We start from the raw sequence: 18,596 nt of genomic DNA on the forward strand, positions 1-18,596 counted from the left end.
GTCAACACTCAGCATGTTGCCATAATTTTACGATTAGAGGCTGCATGTTCATTTTGTCTAGCGGTGGCTTTTGCACTGACTGTATTCATTTGCGCAGAAATGCATGGCTAGGGACTGGGATCCTGTTTCCCTCTGTAGGACTGCTCTGGCTGAAGTCTGATACAGTTTATTTACCATTTATCATTAGTATTGATTTTGTCTCATTGAGACATTTAATGCATTGTGATAAAATGTTTTGCGACGACAGAGACTTTGAGAAATAGACCAGCTCCATAATGGCAGCTCATTGTCTTTAGGTAGCAAGCATTTAAGCTGTATACATATGCGATACATATTCCGGTTTTGCTGTAAACTACATGCAAAAACTGCATATTCTCGCTGTCCAATGAAAAACATGCATCTCCAAAATGACAACTTTACAGGAGAAGGAAAAAGCCTTTGTAACTTTTAATGGAAGTCAATAGAAAAATATTTTATTCCAAGTAATTTAGAGCATTGCTATTGGTCCATTCATCCAGACTTGTTCACATGGTGTACTGGGCAGCTTCGGGGTTCACAAAAATGACGAAAACTGACAAAAAAGGAGATAGGTGTTTTTCATTGACGATATATTAAAGTATTTATACTATTTTAATACTTATACCCTACTGTTGTGGTCATGCAAAACCTTGCATCTCCTAAATTGTTTCCTTTCAATGGAAGTCAAGGTACAAACATTTTATTCCAAGTCATTTTGAAGCATTTCTATTGGTCATGTTGTCATGAAATTTTGACACAATGGAAAGAACCACTTCCAGATTCACATTATTAAAAATGTGAAAAAAGACAAAAATGGAGACGTGTGTTTTTTGCCCTAATGCCACAATATAGAAAATATGCAATATCATGTGAGGAGGTGCATAGTGTAATGCACTGATTGCTGTTTGCACTGGAGTAAAAGACAAAAGAGGAGACACTCTCTCCATCTCTTCTCCTGTGGGAAGGTCATTGCGCACTCTTCTCCCATAACGTACAGCATTTCAGTAAGTGCCACTCGATCAGCATGCTGTCACACTGCTGTGTTTATTTCCTTTATTTATTTAATTCCCCCCCTGGCAATGACACTCTGCCCATGTGCACAGTGCAGCCTCCTCCCCCGATGCTCCTTTATTAGCAATGTTACGGTAAGAGCTTGCCACTGAGAGGCGAGTGGTTGGTGGAGGCCGGGGCCAATAGAAGGGCTTTATTCAGGCATCCCTCTGATGTAAAGCGAGAGAGCAGTTGTGTGGGGAGGTGGAGGAGGTGGTGGTGGTGGTGGTTCCTCCACCTGGGCTGCTGTCCCCCCTGCCTTTCTGGACCGGACAGAACTGCAGAGGACTGCTGGACGATGGGCTGCTCCGGCAGCAAAGAGTGCCTTAGTGATCCTTGCGCAGGACCCAGGGTAAAGACATTCAGCTTCTCCTCTGGGACCAGGGTAGGACAAGAAAGGGGATCTCAGTAGATGCCTTAACAAAAGCATGCCCAGGCTGTCCCTTGCTTTAATTATTAATCTGAGCTTGTGAGGTTTTTGAGTTTATAAGTGACTCACCATCTGACGCCTGACGCTGACTGCTGTTTTTTCGGCTTCATGCAATTGCGTGCGCTCAGCCAGGGCTTTTAATTGAGTGGTAATCAGTCTGCATTTGGGTTAGATGCATGGCTCTGTGTGGAGTTTATTGATCTGCGGGGGAAGGCACAGGTTGAAAAGCCAGCAGACAGTTTTTTGGATCTCCTCTGCGTCTTTTTGGGAGGCTGACTGGAGCACTGCAGCTGTGGCTGTGGCTGGGCTGCCCTCCACTTTTAAAAGAAAGCAAAAACCAACTGGTTGGGGATGTGAGGGATTTGGAGACTAATTATACCACCCTGCACATCATGCTTTACACAGTTGCAAGAGGAAACTAGTTACTCTGTTCAGATGCTTCTTTCTGCTGTGTTTTAGCCAAGGCCCTCCCCTATTCTGATGGATGGTTGTGGATAATGCAGAATTGAATACATTATATCAAATGCACCATAGGATAAAGACTGCGGTATCCACCAGTATATGTGTGTGTGTGTATGTGTATGTATATATATATATATATATATATATATATATATATATATATATATATACACACACACACACACACATATACTGGTGGATACCGCAGTCTTTATCCTATGGTGCATTTGATATAATGTTTTTTTTTTTCTGATTTAATGAATCTAATCGAATGGAAAAGGCATTGGATCTTTTTTTAGTCCTGCAAATCTGAACCAATGAATAGCATGTTTTAGAAGAAAAACGTCCCTCTGAACTGATTAGATTAGTTGACCACACAGTGCTGTTTTACACTTTAAAAAAAGCACCACAGCTTTTAAACAGGCAAATTTGAAGTCATGTCATAAGATCGCCTGTATACAATCACATACTAAAACTGTGTGTGTGTGTGTATACATACATGCTTCTGATGTGGGTTCGCCCCCTCTGTGTGCAGCATGAAGAAGCAGTGAAACGACGCCAGGAGCTTTCCCGAGAGCTGCTCAACCTACGTGAGGAACTTGGTGAGTACTGAGGCTCTATGTTGCCTATGTCATTACAAAAACTTGTATCTACAACCTGGTATAACAGCCCTCTGTTTTTAGCCGGGGGGGGCGGGCAAAACAAAGGCAAAACAGAACTACTGCCTTTGGTGGATGGCTTTAGTAAACCAATTGCTTGTCACAAGTGGAAGTAATCAATGAGCAGGACAGTGGGTGTGCACACACACACACACACACACACACACACACACACACACACATACAATAACACTATGACTGGCCTGGCTTCCCCTTCTGTCCTGTAATTAAATTTTTTTTCATCCTCCTCTGTTTAATTTTACCTACCCACCACTACCCATGGACCAACCAGTGAACCCTTAGTGATGTTAGGTTGGACGGGAGTAGGGAGGGGGAGCTATCTGTTTTACTGCCCTGTAATATGGCAGGTCATTGGAGCATTGCTTTTCCCTCAGGGATTTCAGAGATGCACATTTTTCTCTACATCCATTCCTCCAGACACCATTGGGGGAGGCCTCTGCCCTGGCATGCACAAGCACCCCAAGGCCAAGACCCTGTTTATGTCTGTAGGGAAGGACAGTTACTGTAGGAGTCCTTTTAATTATGTTGAGTTATAGGAGGTGGAGGAGGTGATTAGATTCAGTCTGCGTAGAAGTATGTGTGATTAGCTTCTCTATGATGAAGATATCAGTTACAGAAATGGTATAATTGGTCAGAGATGTTTTTTAAGATAATATTTTCAGTGGTTCACATTTTAGTATGTTCAAGCCCCACCTGCTTTTCAGGAATTGCATTTTCTATTTTTGTTATGCCTTTTTTTTCCCCCACTGTGTCTGACGCTCTTAATCCCGCACATACTTTTTCTTTACCGTTATAATCACTGCGCCTCAGCTTATTAGCACATTCCAGCCATCTAGAACAGCTTTAGACACCATACCACTGCCTCAGACAGCCTCATATAAACCATACTAATGCTGGACATTGTTATTTTGATGCCAGCTCAAGCTTCAGTTATTGATTTTTCACTTGCTATTTAATATAGCTGTCTTGAGTTTTTGGTTTCAGTGATGTCACTGAAGTGTGCTTACTGGACCATGAGAGGCCTTATGTTGGCATCTCTCCAGACTGGGCATATAAAATGCTTAGTCTTATTAAATTGCACTAATGTAAATTGGTATTGGGAGGGGGGGCTTTGAGCAAATCAGTCATGCCTGAGTCACAAGCTTTGGTCCTTACATTTTTTTTTTTTTTTTTCTCCATCACCACCACTAGTTATCGGCTTTGGTCGCACTGGGACAAACCAAAAATACAATTTACATCTAGTTTCTTCATTATTCTAACCCCTTTTCCTTGGCTGTGTCCATGAAAGTCCGCCAACTCTCTAGATTTCTCCAGTATCTAAAATCCGATCATATCAGTTGTACAGAGGACATGTCTAAGTCATGACGTGCCTGCCCCTGTCCCCAAGTTCAGGCTCCTGCTGCCTGTCTACTGCTTTTCCATTCGCTCACATTATTTGGATTATTTATAGTCTTTGAATCTGAGCTCTGCAGCATAAATTTACCCTTTAATAGAATTACACTGCAGATTTATGAAATGCATCCAGCCATTAGTGAGTGCTGGCTCTGGCTCTGGCTCATCCCCTGTATCTGGTACTGCAGATATCATGCTTTATACTGGGGACAGGTTACAGAGCACCATGCAGTATGCTAAATAATAAGTGATCTTTTTTCCCCAGATCGCACTCATGACTCAGTCATGACAGTCACTGGTATAAGCATGATTTGATTAAGGTGTTTGTGTAGGGTGTAACCGTTTGCTCTAGGGATTGTCTAATAGACTGTCTTGGGCTACAGCCACAAATTGATTGACTCTATTGGCCTCTTTTTGACTCATTTTGACCCATGAGTCAGCATTTGTGGTAAGCTAGTTCGAAAACAAATGAAGGACGTTTGTTCAAAAAATAATTTAGCATGTTTATGCCAGTTTTGTTGTTGAAGGTAGCATGGATGCTGAGAAGATCTGATATTACTGCCACATAAACTGGAGTGGAGTAGAGTTTGAAACATTTGCCACCTGTGTAGCGTGACTAGATGTTCAGTTTTATAAGGTGCAGGGGTTTTGTATTTGCCAGCCTTATCTAGTCAAAGCCAACCCTTCTAGACTGCCATCTGAACTGCTGAAGGACGTTGGGCATGCGTTTGAATCCAGAAATCAGAGTTGCAAGCGATCCCACAGGAGTAGCTTGCTGCTGCATTGAGATGGCTGGCTTTTACACACTGTACTGTACTGTAGAACATAAAGAGAAGCAGCTGCAGCTGTGATCCCAGCAGTCGCCTGACTCTGTGCAAACTGCAAGAACAGTGTGTCTTAAGAGAGTCTCGAGCCCCTCTGGGAATTGTTTAAGGTGCATCTGTTGCTGACAATAAGAGAAGCTATTCAGAAATGGGGAATATCTCCAGTCCTGTGCTGATTGTGACACATGAGAAACTCATGCCCAGTCCTTGTTAGAAAAGCTATGATGCGATCATCTGTCGTAACTTTTTTTTTTTTTTTTTTTAACTTGACATGTAGTCTCATGTAACAGATGTAGCTTTGCTTGTAGTGCCGCTGGTTATTCCATAACTGTGGTGACAACTGTGTATCCAAGAACAGGATGCTTTTCTTATGAATCATACAGTGGAGTGTTGGCAGGACCTTATGTTGAGGCAGCAAGTGTGTGTTTTTTTTTTTTTAATAGCTTGTCTTTGAAGCGATCACTGGTCAAGGCAAGTGCACTTCTGAACACTTGTGGAATTTACTGGTTAAAAGCCTTAATGTTTAAAGACGTTTCGTAATAACATGCATTTTGTGATGGGTGATGGGAATGTGTAATCGTTATTGTGATAAATGGCCTTATAGACTTTCCATCCTCCCATATCATAGGTTCTGTGGCATTACTGTTCTGCTGATGCATATCTGATCTGTATATTTTTGTAATATGAACATTCTTTGCCATATTGTCCACTCTTTGTGGTGTTGTCTATCAGTCAGTTGAAGAAATATACCTTTTGACATGGTATGATGATTGTTTCCCAGTGAGCTCATCGCAGTCATGCGAACGCCTGGAGCAGGAGAAGGAAGATTTGCGGGCGGCCTTCGATGGAGTGCTGCAGAAAGTCCAGGAGCAACACCGCTCAGACCTGTCAGACCTGGAGGAACGCCTGAAGACATTCTATTCAGCTGAGTGGGAGAAGGTTCACCATGCATACCAGGATGAGGCAGACAAGTGCAAAGCCCAGATGGAGCAGCAGGTGAGCAACAAGCATTGTTCTTATTCCAGGTGGTTCTGGGAACTGACACACAAGGTCCTTATGGATGCCTACGTGATTTACTGTGAAAGTAATCCAGAGGGATTTTTTCCCCCTCATATTTCATGATGTCTATTTCTTCGGTTGTGTGTTTAACTGTTACTTGATTTTTAGGGTGACTAAGTTTCCATTTGTGTTCAGACATCACTATGCGAGTGATTTATATTTGGGCTTAGACGCTCGCTTGCTTTTGTGTACCCATTCTGTTAGGTTTCTCAAACATTCAAACACTTGGCAAAGTGCTTAAGATACTGAGACTGTTTTTCTGCTTATGTAGCTGGAGGAGATGAGAGCCAAGCATGAGGATCTGAAGCAAGAACTGGAAGCCAGCCATGGACAGAAGGTGGAGAGCCTTAAACAGCACTATGAAGAATCTTTTGAAGGTGAGTCGAATGTTTTCTTTCTCCTCCCAAGCTGTTTAAATGTTCCATATGCAAAGTCCATACGTCTTCTGCCTTGAAACATGGTACGGTTTGCTTAGTGTAGCTGACCTTTTGCTGGTTTCTCTTTCAGAACTTAGAAAATCTCATGAGCAGGAGATGAACACTGTGGAAAAAAAACTAAAAGATGCTGAGGCAATGTTATCAGTAAGACAGTTGTATTTTAAGAACTAGTACTATATAATATACTACTACATTAATTTATATATATATACACCTGGACAATGACCCATTTTGTCTTTTTCAGTATCAAATTGAGGAGCTCACAGCTGAGAACTGTGCGCTCAGCGAGAGGCTGAAAGCAGAAGAGGACCGAAGAAGAGAACTGGCAGAAAAATGCCAGGTACATTTTACACCAACACTCTTGACCTCTATGATGCTGTTTTTCTGTTATCAGCTAGACAGGAATAGTGCCTACTGATAGCAGTGTTTGAACACTTTTTCTAGCCATTTAGGGCCTAACAGTTTTCAGGGAGTGGCTGGTTAATATTAGACAGATCCCTTTCAACAGTGTTATGTGTGATCTGATGGTCTGCAACCTGCAGACCAGAGGATTTAGATAAGGACCCTCTACTGAACTATTTGGCCTGCTATATATAGTGAGACAATAACATGAGTACACGAGTCATTCAGTGCCTTGCGTTTCCAAAAGACTCTTGCGCAAATTACATACTAAAAAAGTGCTGCTGTGTATTTCCTCCTTTATCACCAATATATCCAATTACCAGTCCAGCTGATTAATCTATGTTTAAAACCAGGAGGTAGCCGTCTGTAGTTATAAGCAGATACTCTTCTGGCTTGCTAACTCTTGATGTTTCTAGAAGGACTCCCATACACTCTACCTGGAGCAAGAGTTGGAAAGTCTGAAAGTGGTGCTTGATATTAAAAACAAGCAGATCCACCAACAGGACAAAAAACTTATGCAAATGGACAAACTGGTAAGGCCCACTCTTATTTTGACCATTGTTTTCCACAGCCTTCATTGATTTTTATATTTTATGTTCCATTATGTATGTGCTTTGGATGTTAAGCTTGAGAAGCAATTGGATTGGGTCCAAGTCTTTCTTTTAATTAGTTTGCATTATTTTAGCTGGAGAAAAACGTGAAGCTTGACGAATGCCTTAAGAAAGTCCAGCAAGAAAACGAGGACCTAAAAGCCAGGATGGACAGACATGCTGCATTGTCGAGGTATTATACTCTATTTACACACTTTCTGCCCGCTCTAGGACACACTTGCTGGTCCAATTAAAGTCTCATTTTGTTCATGTACAACATGTAAACAAACATCCTCTAGAACTTAATAAGTGGACAGTTTGTGACCACAGGACTGCTGTTGAGTTATTTTTGATTTGGTAGACTGTGCACACCCCCAGTGACACTAAAGTATTTAAAACACCCAGCAGAGCTGCTGGACCTGCAGCACTTGTACCAGTAGCTCATCAATAGCTCACTTGAAGCTCAACAAACACTACCACCATACAACCATGTTGCTAACACCGCTGTACTGTGATTAGTCCAAAATCTACTATGTGGTCAGCACTGGTCCTTTTTTTAATTAACGGGAAGGATAGAGGGTGACTGGCCAATTATGCACCACAGCAACTGATGGACCACAGTCAATAACTGTATACATACGCTGTCCAGTAGTCAAGGTTATTATTAGAAAGTTTCTCCTCCTTTGCTGTAATAACAGCCTTTACTCTTCTTGTTGGGTTGTAAACCAGATGCTGGAACATGTGGGGATCTGATTGTTTTTAGCCACATGAGCATTAGTGTCAAGTCAGGTACTGATGCTGGATGATTTAGTTCTGGATCACAAATGTCTTTCTAACTTGTACCAAAGCTATTGGATAGAGCTCCATCGCTTCAGAGAATGCAATTCCACTGACGTTTGGCATTGGGCATGGACCTTGAGCTTGATTTGTCAACTCCAGAGCGCCCAGTCCTGTTGGCAGCACTTTTCTGTTGCACTAATACAAGCTGTGTGCGCAAAACTAAACCCCTTTGTCAGCAGTGGCTGCTCCTTCATTAATCAGAAGGGTGTTCAATACAAGTGCTGCTTGTAGTTCATTTTCGCCATACGCTTGTCCTAAGGATAGCTTGCAACATGACTATGGCACAGATCTGGCACAGATCGCCACATTTGAAGTCAATGCCCAATGTGTCCAAAGTTGCTGAAGTATTGAAACTGTTTCTGAATGGCTGTGATTTGTTCAGTAACAAGCAAGCTGGTTCTGACATATGGCTGGTGGTGGAAGATGGTTTGAACTACTTATGGGAACAAATCCTGATATTTCTTTTGTACCAGTGCTTATTATTCTGTAGCTACATTTCTTTTTTTCCCCCGTTCAGGCAACTCTCCACAGAGCAGGCCGTCTTACAAGAATCTCTTCAGAAGGAGACCAAAGTCAACAAGCGCCTGTCTATGGAAAATGAGGAGCTACTATGGAAGTTACAGAACGGAGACCTGAGCAGCCCCCGAAAAACGTCCCCCTCGTCACCCTCCATCACTCTCCAGAGCCCTCGCAACTCAGGCCTCTTCTCCAGCCCCCCCATATCACCCAGATAACACTGGCCCTTAGCTTTCTGGAAGCAGCTTCTGAAAGACTTCCTCCTCTATGCTGAAAGCTATATTAGCTGTGTGGGGGTGTGGGACCTGTCGCCTGAAGGACATTAATCCAAAATGGATCTACTCTCAGGTGAACCTTGTACAGTTGAACGACAATAAAGACTGAAGGAAATATTGCACAGAAGCACTTAACCAATGAGGCCACCTTTTTGTACTTTTTGCCTTTCATGTCTGATTTTGGGGAGGAAAAAAAAAAGAAATCTCAGGGCTTGTACATTGTTCTCACCGTTTTTTTTCGTACCCTTTCTTTTCTTTAACTTCGGATAGTGTCTCCTTCACTGGATTGTCCTTTAGTCTTGCGTCATCAGCACATTAATGGCTGTCTTTTTGAAGAAATGCTTTTTTTAAAGTCTGTCTTTGATTTCTATGCAGAGGACTAGTGTGCCATCAGAATCAAAGAATGAGGGCTTTTGGTGATTTTTCAAAAAAGCTTTACCACTAGGAGCCTTTTAATGTACCTGAGTACTATCACTTGTTTTACATAAGAACAAAAGCCTAGCGTCAGCTAACAGTATAAGTTGGTCTGTGTTCTCATCTTGTCGTATTTTGAAGAGCAAGGTTATAGGTACAAGGTGCAAGAAATCATGCAGTTATATTCGATTAAAATTTTGAGAACATGATTGGAAACAAATGAGTGATATCTAAAGTGTTTTACTGCCCCAATCTAGTGATGGAAATCAGCCATGTTCATAACAGTGCATTTAAATATGGTATTTTGTGGAATAATTTTTTCCCCAGATGCCACTGCCTGCAACGCAACCCAAAGCTTGTGGATCCACCCCCATGCTTCACAGTTGGCAAGGTGTTCTTTTCATGAAGTGCAAGTGCTTTCTTTAAGCTTCAGAACATTAACCAGCCTCATTACTGTCCAGATATACTGAGGAAAATCTACCATTTTTACAAATATGAACTCAAGTTTAGAACCTTTATCAATCGCTAAAGTAGTACACTCCCCACCTGCCACCTTTCCCCAACCCCTGACTAGCCTATATGACCACGGGACCAATAGAAAGGACTGTTTGTGCATGTTTCAGTGGCCTCAAGAGCACCCCTCACTGTCTGAAATCTCCTACTGCAGCTTTAAGGTCTGACTCTTTTTCAAATGTGTAAGTAAGTTTGGGATGCAAGAGCAAGTGAAACGAAGAGGGAACGTGTATGAGTTTATTTGGTAGCTAAGTGTAGCTAAGATATTTGTGTGGGTATTAAGTTTGTGTGTGAAGCTGAAACTCTTTGAAATATGCAAATAAATAAAGTCATATTGAAAACAGTTGAGTTGGAATGACACTCATTTCTCTTCTGGTTGAAAGTACGAATGTAATAGTCTTTTACGGGCCAATGTTAACCGCTAACCTTTACCGGCTGCAGTGATAATGGCAGCACTAATGCAAAAATCCAGAAAGCATAGACAGGACTGTTTTGTGAGAGAAAGGAGAAAATGGGAAAGTGTGTAACACTGAACCAAAATAAGCACTGAGCCTGAACTGCACATTCCACATACGGAGTCCATTAGAGGCTTAGCACACTTTCCACACTGAGCTCCACCGTCAGCCTTACTTTACGTTCCCTGCCAGCCATGTGCAAACCGTGTAACACACACTGACTTCTCGGACTCCTGTGCATGCCTGTGGATAGGATTATGTGGCGTAATGTATACTGGAGTGTATACTTGAAGAAGCACTTTGGGAAGTCCTCAGTTGGACCTCAGTTGGGAGATGTTTGCGGATAAAACAAATAAAATAGCATGAAATAATAGTGTTACCTATCTGTACAAAAACTACAGAAAAATGTTCTTACTATTTCTGTATATATACTTCTTTTGCATGTAAAAAGCAGTTTATTCCATAGCCTTACAGTCACTTATCCATTTAAAGAAGCTTCACTGATGCAAATCTGCAGAAAGAGGCCTCGGTGTAAACAGTCTGTTCAAGTTTTGATGCTTTCTTGATGGAGCTAGTCGTACGAGTTGATGAGTGTGGCCACCGATGTCATTCCGTGAGCGTTTTTGGCTGTGCAGATGTAGTTCCCAAAATCGATAGTCTCCACATCATCCACAGTCATCACACTCTGGGAGATGCGAGTTGTGTAGCCCACGCCTCTGTTTATCAGCCTCCAGGAGTTCTGAATACTGACTGGTCTCTGGTCCTGGAATGGGAACATAAAGAGGGGGAGTAAAGGTAAATGTCATCGGAGGCTGAATTGATGGAATTCCTTAATGTGAAAACGCCAAAATAGTTTAATATAGAGGCCTTCTGGCCTCTGTAGCTAATCAAGCTTAATCCAGCTTGTGTGGATTGTGCATTAAAGTCTAGTAGTAGCTTAAAGTCTTTTAGTTCTTACAGTTGAACCTTTGCCCCACTCTTCCTTTAGATCTTAAATATCTCTGGGCTGTCTTGCTGCGTTTGTCTGTTTACAAATGTTCTATGGCGTTTAGGTCAGGGGACTGTAAGAGCCATTCCAGAAGCTTCAGGGTTTTAGATCATTGTCTTCTTGTAGAAGCCACCCTCCTTCTTTTTCAGCCTTTTAACATATGGTTTGACATTTGCCTCCATGATCGACCTGTGAAATACTGCTAATGCCACTGGCTGCAACACAGCCATGACATAGCCACACCCACACTTCACAGTTGGGAGGTGTTCTTTTCATGCTGTTTTTCTTTTTACAAAATGCAGTTCCTTTTTTTTTTGCAAATGTACCTTTGCTAAATTTTATAAGAGGGAGTGTGTTCTCACAAATTACATCGTGGCTATTATTTGATTGCAGTGTTATTGTGATTGCAATTTTTCACACGTCAACAGAGTGTGAAAACAGAGTTCTCCGTCTGCGTTCTTGTCTGAACTTGTGTTCCTGTGGACTTCATCAGTTGCAGCCCAAGTACAGCTCCATTCAGAAGTTCACACCAAGCCAAGTACAGTCCTAAAGTTGTTTTTGCTCCGCCCGCGTTTTCGGGCATTTGTACTCGCGACTCCAAACTTGCTGTACTTTGTAATGAGAATTCCATACAGTTTTTGTGTGAATAAGCCATGCCATTTTTTTTTATTTATTTTTTTTTTTTTTACAAATATCAGTACGATTAGAATGGTTCTTAACCAATCAGAATGTGAGCTTGATTAGCAGTTAAGGCTGTCTCCTGCTTCCCAATAATAAAAACAATTACCTAAACTTTTGCATGAGCTCCTGCTCTTATCAATAAAATCAATTTATCAATTAAAGCAATATTTCAGCATGCTTCAACCTCACTCTGCCATGTCTGTATATTGCAGTTGAATTCCATGACTAGCAATAATATTAATTTCCAGAACTTAGAAAAAGAAACTGAACAGCCATAGACTCACAACAAATGTATAATCAAAGCCAGTGGGCAGTTGTTCTGGTTTAGGGTCACTACAGAGAAATATTTAGGATAAATAAAAAATGAAGGAGACCACCAGACAACCCTTTAGCTGAACATTTCCCGTATCACCTCCACAGAAAAACTGTGCAACTCTTCTTTGACCATACAATGTTTACCTGACCCGGATATCTCCAGCTGAAGTTAACCTCAACCTCAGGCTCCCCCAGAACTGTGCAAGTGATGTTAAAGATGTCCCCTCCTCTCACTTCATTCGAGGAGGCCTGAATAGTTGCGAAAGGTGGACCACTGGGTACTAGAATAAGTGAGAGGAGAGTATGCACGTCAGCAAACCACATCAAGTTCTGCTTCTCCTTCATATGCAGTTATTTCATGTCAAAGGAGTAATCCTAGGATCTATCTATTGCATTTGCTGCGTACTGTAGATTACCATGTGTGAATTTAACTGTAGTTTGGAACGCCTGCCTGATTGCACATGCCACATAACTCATGCAATCATGAATCTTTGGGTTCTTCAAGGGTTCTTAAAGAAAAACAATGGTTCTAAAAACCAATGTGTGACTGAATAACACTCATTCTGCAACCGTTACCCTTCCATTACATGCTTACACTAGAAGTAATAGGGGTTCAGTACACCTCTGGATGCTTAGATGGTTCTTTGCCTGGTTAAAGGTTTTGTCGGAAAACCTTTTTTGGGGTGGTTCTATGTTCTATGACGTTGAAGGCAAATATGTCCTTAACTCTGAATGGAAGTCAATGTAAGATAAGAGTTTATTCCAAGTAATTTAGAGCATTTCTATTGGTCCATTCATCCAGAGCTAGGTATTAAAAAACAGTTTTCTGTAGCATCATAAATTTGAGTATTTGAATTCAGTGATAGTGTAGCCCCTTTTTGGTGGTATATAGAACCCTCAACACAAGGTTTTTCACCAATGCCAAAATCCTTGAACCAGACAAAAATCCAGCTAAGCATCCAAAGGGTTCTTTGAGCTGTCTTTCTGTTGTACCACATGTACTGAACCCCTATTACGTCTAGTGTAAGCATGTAATGGAAGGGTAACGGTTGCAGATTGAGTGTTATATAGGCACACGTTTTCTATGCATTACATTTTGAAACAACCCACAGGTTTCCATTTAATTGGTCAATAGGTGTCCTTTTCTAAATACAGTGAAAAAAAGCACCATTTTCTGCAGTACATAGACCATCAGTCCACTACTCATGCTAAAACACAGTTCCCTGTATCCTTATCAGTAACGTTCCTCTAACCTTCCACATAGAGCAGCTGGTACTTAGTGGAGATCTGAGGGGTGGTTTTGGTGGTGCTGTTGGCCTTGCAGTAGTATGCCCCTCCATGCTCTGGGCTGGGTTCCTGAAGAATGAAACCTTTAGTGGGATTGTAGGAGATCAGGCTTCCGTCAACATGGACTTCCTCTGGAGGCACTTCCCTATGCAGTGAGACTGAGGCCTTTGGTGTGGTCACTCGGCAGGGAATAGTGGCAGGCTTGTCAGGCCGCAGGTATACGATCTCAAAGTGGATGGCCGACGGGACAAACAGCTCATCTTTGTCTTTGCAGAGAGATAAAAATATTAGCATTATGGAAAAATCAGGATGTTGGTTGATCACCACCCCACCTAAACCCCAACTCCCCAACTCATTCCAAACATTCTGGATGGAACACCATCAGCCCATGCCTATGGGCATTGAGAGGTATAGGCATAAGCCGATAGTGCTCCATAATGCTCTTCTCTACATAGACAAGTTATGTGTGTGTACGTTTGCACATCTCTGTGCAAGTAGCTAAATGCATTCATGAGAAGGGGTGTCCACAAACTTTAGAACCTATAGTGTATGTGAGTACTTAAATAAAGCAGTGGTGTTATACCTGTAAAGTATATGTAAGTGGCGGAGGTGCGATCGGGATCCTTCTCGCACTCTTCACCATCGCAGAGCACCACCCAACAGCTGTATTCTCCCGTGTCAGCAGCAGATGGCGATGTCAAGGTCAACTGACCGAACTTTCCGTTCTGCTTAACACTGACACAAACATAACGAAAGGGATCCAATAAATATCCAATTTATGTTGTTTCTAACCTTCAGCAGAGTTTACAGCCATAATCCAACATTTCTGATAGCTAACCACAGTCTTCCGAACTGAGACGGGTGACAATTAACCCTCAGAGATCCTGGTAACAATTCTTTAATAGCAGTTGTTTCCAAGTTATGAAGTTATGAAGGACCACTGTCCAGCGTCAGACAGGACCTCAGGCCACTCCAAAATATTGGAAATACTCATTTGAGACTCTAGTCCATGTTCATTCTAATGCTAAAATAGCCATTAGAAGTTAGGCTGGGACCATGGATTCACATTCATGGATTCTGTCCAGTTTTGGTTAGCGTGTGCCCACTGCAGCCTCAGCCTTCTGTTCTTTGACCAGACAGACATGGTATTTTGCTGTTTTAGCCCGTTGGCTTCAAAGTTCAATGGGCTATACATCCTGAGATGTTTTTTTTTTGCTCACCACAGTTGTACAGAATGGGTATCTGAGTTAGCATAGCCTTCTTGTCAGCACTAACCAGTCTGACCTTTCCTTCTGAGCCTTTGTGTGCTCATATGTACCTTTCAGTGTCAACAACCAAAAGATTTATCAACAAAACCAGTGCTTGGATCTCTGAGGGTTTAAGGCTACAAGGCTGGGAACACTTGGTGTAGATGATCTTAAGATATTGAATACCTGAGACGGGAGTCATTAAACGTGTCCAAGTAAGAGGGGTACGCCCATCCAATCTTGGTCCCTTTACATCTGAGTTCCAATGTTTTGCCAGGGTTTAAGGTTAGAGAATCACCGAGGCGCAGAAACCGGCCCTTGTCCAGAACCTGGGTGAGAATAGACTGAGCTTTTCCTCCGACCTTATTCTCATTTGGTTTGGGGTAGGGCACTTTGACCCTCCTGCGTCCAGGCTTGAGACGGTTCTCTGAGGCCTCTTTCTGACTCTTGACTTGTTGACTCACACCTGGGTCAGCATGAGAAAGAAGCACCATTCAAAGCCATTAGACTGCTGGAGACAGCTGGAACTTAGATGAAATGAAGATGCTAGATAACACAGAAATTTCATGAGGAAGGTGAGAGAAGTTTTAGGAGACAAATGAGCATACCAGCCCTTTTTTCTGCCATGTAATGAAGGAATGGAAAGTGGATTGCCATTTCACCAGCAATGGTGTCTAATTTCCTTCAGTGTTTCACTGCTCTGGTCCAGTAGCAGAGCCAAGGAGTGGAGATGGAGAACAGATCGGTGGAACTCCCATCTGGAAAGCTACTCCAGTTTTGTGTTTCCAACCCACAGCTGTATAAACAGCAGTGCAGGAAATATGTCTTTTTTGTTCTCCATACCAATGCACGATGTTCAGAAAGGTCAGCTCATTTAACATCAAAGTCTGCAAAGTCTGCTGCAACTTGACGTCACAAGACATAGACCTAATTGACATTATTGAGGTGCAAATATTAACAGTAATAATAAAAGGTCAAAATGGGCCGAAACGACTGTCTCAGATCCCTCTAGGGTTTGATGGTGCCTCAAAGGTAAAATATGAAGTTTTCCATTGTCGGAACACAGTAGACACATACAACAAGCATGCAGAGAAGAAAACAGTCACAGTCCTGCAAATGAAGAGAGGTTAAGAGGTTTGATTCCAAACAACAAGGACTTTGTTCCAAAGCAGAGCTCGCTCTTCTCCCCAGCCCAACCTCATTCCCTGAATCTGGAATCTGGACTCTTCATCGCCACCAACACCAGTGTCACTCCTGGCAAACTACACAAGCCACACGCCCACAATTACTTTCGAAATTACAGCTGTGGATGTCCGTGGGAGATGAACAACAAAGCACGAAGAATGAAAAAGGAAGACTGGCTCACCATTCTGGAGCTCCAGCAGGAGCAGTGTCAGTGTGAGCAGGACCCACAGCTTCATGGTGAAGGAGTGGACAAGTCCAGTAGTGCAAGGAGCTTTTTTTTTTCCCTGTTTGCACAGAAGGCCCAAGCTGCAGGACTTTCTCTGCAAGAACCGTCTGCCCTGTTTACACTCTGAGCTTCATCCTCTACAAGAAGAGGGGATGATGGGTTCAGCCTTGCAACTCCCCCCACCAGCTGCTGAAAATCTGGGCGCACCAGAAATGGCAATCCTCTGGTGCCCTCTGGTGGGCCTTAAGACGCCCTCCTGCTATTTGTCCTGCAACAGCAGGATTTGTGCAATAAACATGGACTTACTGCCCAGTATGATTCCAATTTAGTTTCATTAATGATCAGAACAAGCCTTAGCAACCCTAATTCTGTTTTAATCTTTTCTCAGCGGCCGGTTTCAACATAAAACACATCAAATGAGGCCAGTGGGAGATGTAGTAACAAAAGCATTTGGTTTCACCATGAAAATCTGACATGCCAGACATGCCTTGCTTAATGCACAACTTTTTGAGTAATACTGCACTCATATAACCTCTCTGGCAGAGATCTTCACTCCCTGACCTTGAAAATCTCCAACATTTTGGTGTTTAGTGGTGTCCTTGGGTCTAACACATCTGCCAGAACTTACGAAGGCTTTTAAACATTGCCTGGTTGGATGAAGCTATTCTGTGAGGAACAGCAATAACTGGGACTGGGAGTGAACAGCTATGCTTTGGGCCTTGACAAACAGAAAATCAATAGGGGAGGGAAGGGCTCCAATAGCTAATGGCTAATATCTATGACAAACTGCTAGATTTGTAGAAAAATACCAATAGAATTCTAATAGAATGTAAGGTCTGTGAGCTGAAGCACATCTGGATCATCAGGACAAGCAGGCCTTACAGTGGTTAAAAACTGCATTAATTTACATGTGCAAAAGTTTGGAAAACTGGTCAAAATATTGTTACTTTAACTAGTTAGGCACATCAAAGGCATAAATATGTCACATTCAATTAATGTAAGTTTTGTTGAACAAATGAAAAAAATAAGTAATGAATGGACTTAAGATACTAAGCATTGTATGTAACAACAACTCGAATACTTTAGGTTATGATAACTCATAAAGTCTTTATACTTTAATTAAATCTCAGCTGAAGTGGTGAATAATCTCCCAATGTGTTAGTATTTTACTCATCTGCCAAAAACACTGACAGTATAATCTTGTGGTAATGCAAGAGTGAACACTACAGTCACTATACAGTCCCACTCAACAGTACAAAAATTGGTAACTTGCTCCAATCTCCTACAATGCTGAGGCCAGGCAGTCAACCATTGGATGAAATGAATAAAGTTTTACTCATCAAAGTATATGCAGATGCTACAGGTCCCTAATTTTCACTGGAACAACCCAGTTAACTCAGTCAATATAATTCAACGGAATAAATTCACCCGTATTAAGAAAAATCTTGATGAATGAATTGATTTTTGATGATATTTAGGTTGGGGGACTGTGAGGGCCAAGGCAAAAGCTTCTTCATCTTGCTCCTCTTGAGGTAGTCCATTGTCCATTGGTGAAAAGGCCATCCTTCTTCCATTTGCATATTTTATTTCAGACTGTGTGATGTTTTAGTACATAATTACTGGTATTTAATTAAATCCATGAATCCTGTGCCACTGGCTGCAAGACAAACCCAAAACATGGTTAATCTAGCCCCGTACTTAACAGTTGGAGAGGTGCACTTTTCATGAAATTCTGTAAACTTAAAATTCTGTAAACTTGAAATTTAATAAGCTGTATTTCTAAAATGCCTCCGGCTTGTTTAGATATTTGAAATTTGAAAAACTTGAAAACTGCTACTTTTCCAAAGATTTTTTCCTTGAAGGCCATATTTGTTTAGGTGGTGCTGCACAGTAAAACAGTGCACCACCACTCCAGAGTCTCAGAGCTATCAAAATAATTGCTATTTACGAACTGAGGAACTAAGAAATCAGGTACCTGAAAACAAGCTGCTATTTTCTTATAGCCTCTTTCGGCTTTGTGGGCATTGATTACTATAATTTTCAGAGTGCTAGGCAGCTGCTTAGAGAGCTCAAGGGGGCTGATTGTTGGGATAAGATTTGAGGAGTCCAAATACAAAAGAAATATGAAATCACCTGGCCTTTCCAAACAATGCTAACCTAACAAGCTAATTAAGAAAAAGAGACCATAAGAAAAAGTCCAACGTTGAGATGTTATGTTATGAGATCTTTTGCTTAGCAGGTGGTTTCGTGTATTACATGCATTCCAAAAGCATCACGCTGAACACTCCCCTTGTTAAGATGCTTTTGGAA

The 18,596-nt window shown here is 41.8% G+C and overlaps 2 protein-coding genes across 7 annotated transcripts in view; one reads left to right on the forward strand and one right to left on the reverse strand.

The window, feature by feature from the left end:
- The window catches only part of mtus1a (microtubule associated tumor suppressor 1a), a 33,139-nt gene extending 22,894 nt beyond the window's left edge, over nt 1–10,245 (forward strand). For 3 of the 6 annotated variants that reach the window (XM_072664163.1, XM_072664165.1, XM_072664167.1), the window contains 8 exons: nt 2,496–2,562; nt 5,638–5,852; nt 6,187–6,292; nt 6,423–6,496; nt 6,597–6,692; nt 7,171–7,287; nt 7,440–7,537; nt 8,702–10,245. In XM_072664163.1, the coding sequence (XP_072520264.1) occupies nt 2,496–2,562; nt 5,638–5,852; nt 6,187–6,292; nt 6,423–6,496; nt 6,597–6,692; nt 7,171–7,287; nt 7,440–7,537; nt 8,702–8,918 (990 nt within the window). In that variant the 3' untranslated portion in view covers nt 8,919–10,245. Of the gene's footprint in view, nt 1–797; nt 1,421–2,495; nt 2,563–5,637; nt 5,853–6,186; nt 6,293–6,422; nt 6,497–6,596; nt 6,693–7,170; nt 7,288–7,439; nt 7,538–8,701 lie in introns of those variants that run through there. The other 3 variants (XM_072664164.1, XM_072664166.1, XM_072664168.1) reach the window with 2 other exon arrangements.
- Nucleotides 10,126–16,470, reverse strand: pdgfrl (platelet-derived growth factor receptor-like). Its single transcript, XM_072664169.1, has 6 exons — nt 16,242–16,470; nt 15,062–15,341; nt 14,212–14,363; nt 13,595–13,894; nt 12,486–12,622; nt 10,126–11,120 (listed from the first exon to the last, which is right to left on the reverse strand). The coding sequence occupies exons 1-6, from the start codon at nt 16,294–16,296 to the stop codon at nt 10,929–10,931; spliced, it is 1,116 nt and encodes a 371-aa protein (XP_072520270.1). The 5' UTR covers nt 16,297–16,470; the 3' UTR covers nt 10,126–10,928.
- Between the last annotated feature and the right edge of the window lie 2,126 nt (nt 16,471–18,596).

This window comes from Salminus brasiliensis, chromosome 19 (genome assembly GCF_030463535.1).
Source record: "Salminus brasiliensis chromosome 19, fSalBra1.hap2, whole genome shotgun sequence".
NCBI lineage: Eukaryota > Metazoa > Chordata > Actinopteri > Characiformes > Bryconidae > Salminus > Salminus brasiliensis.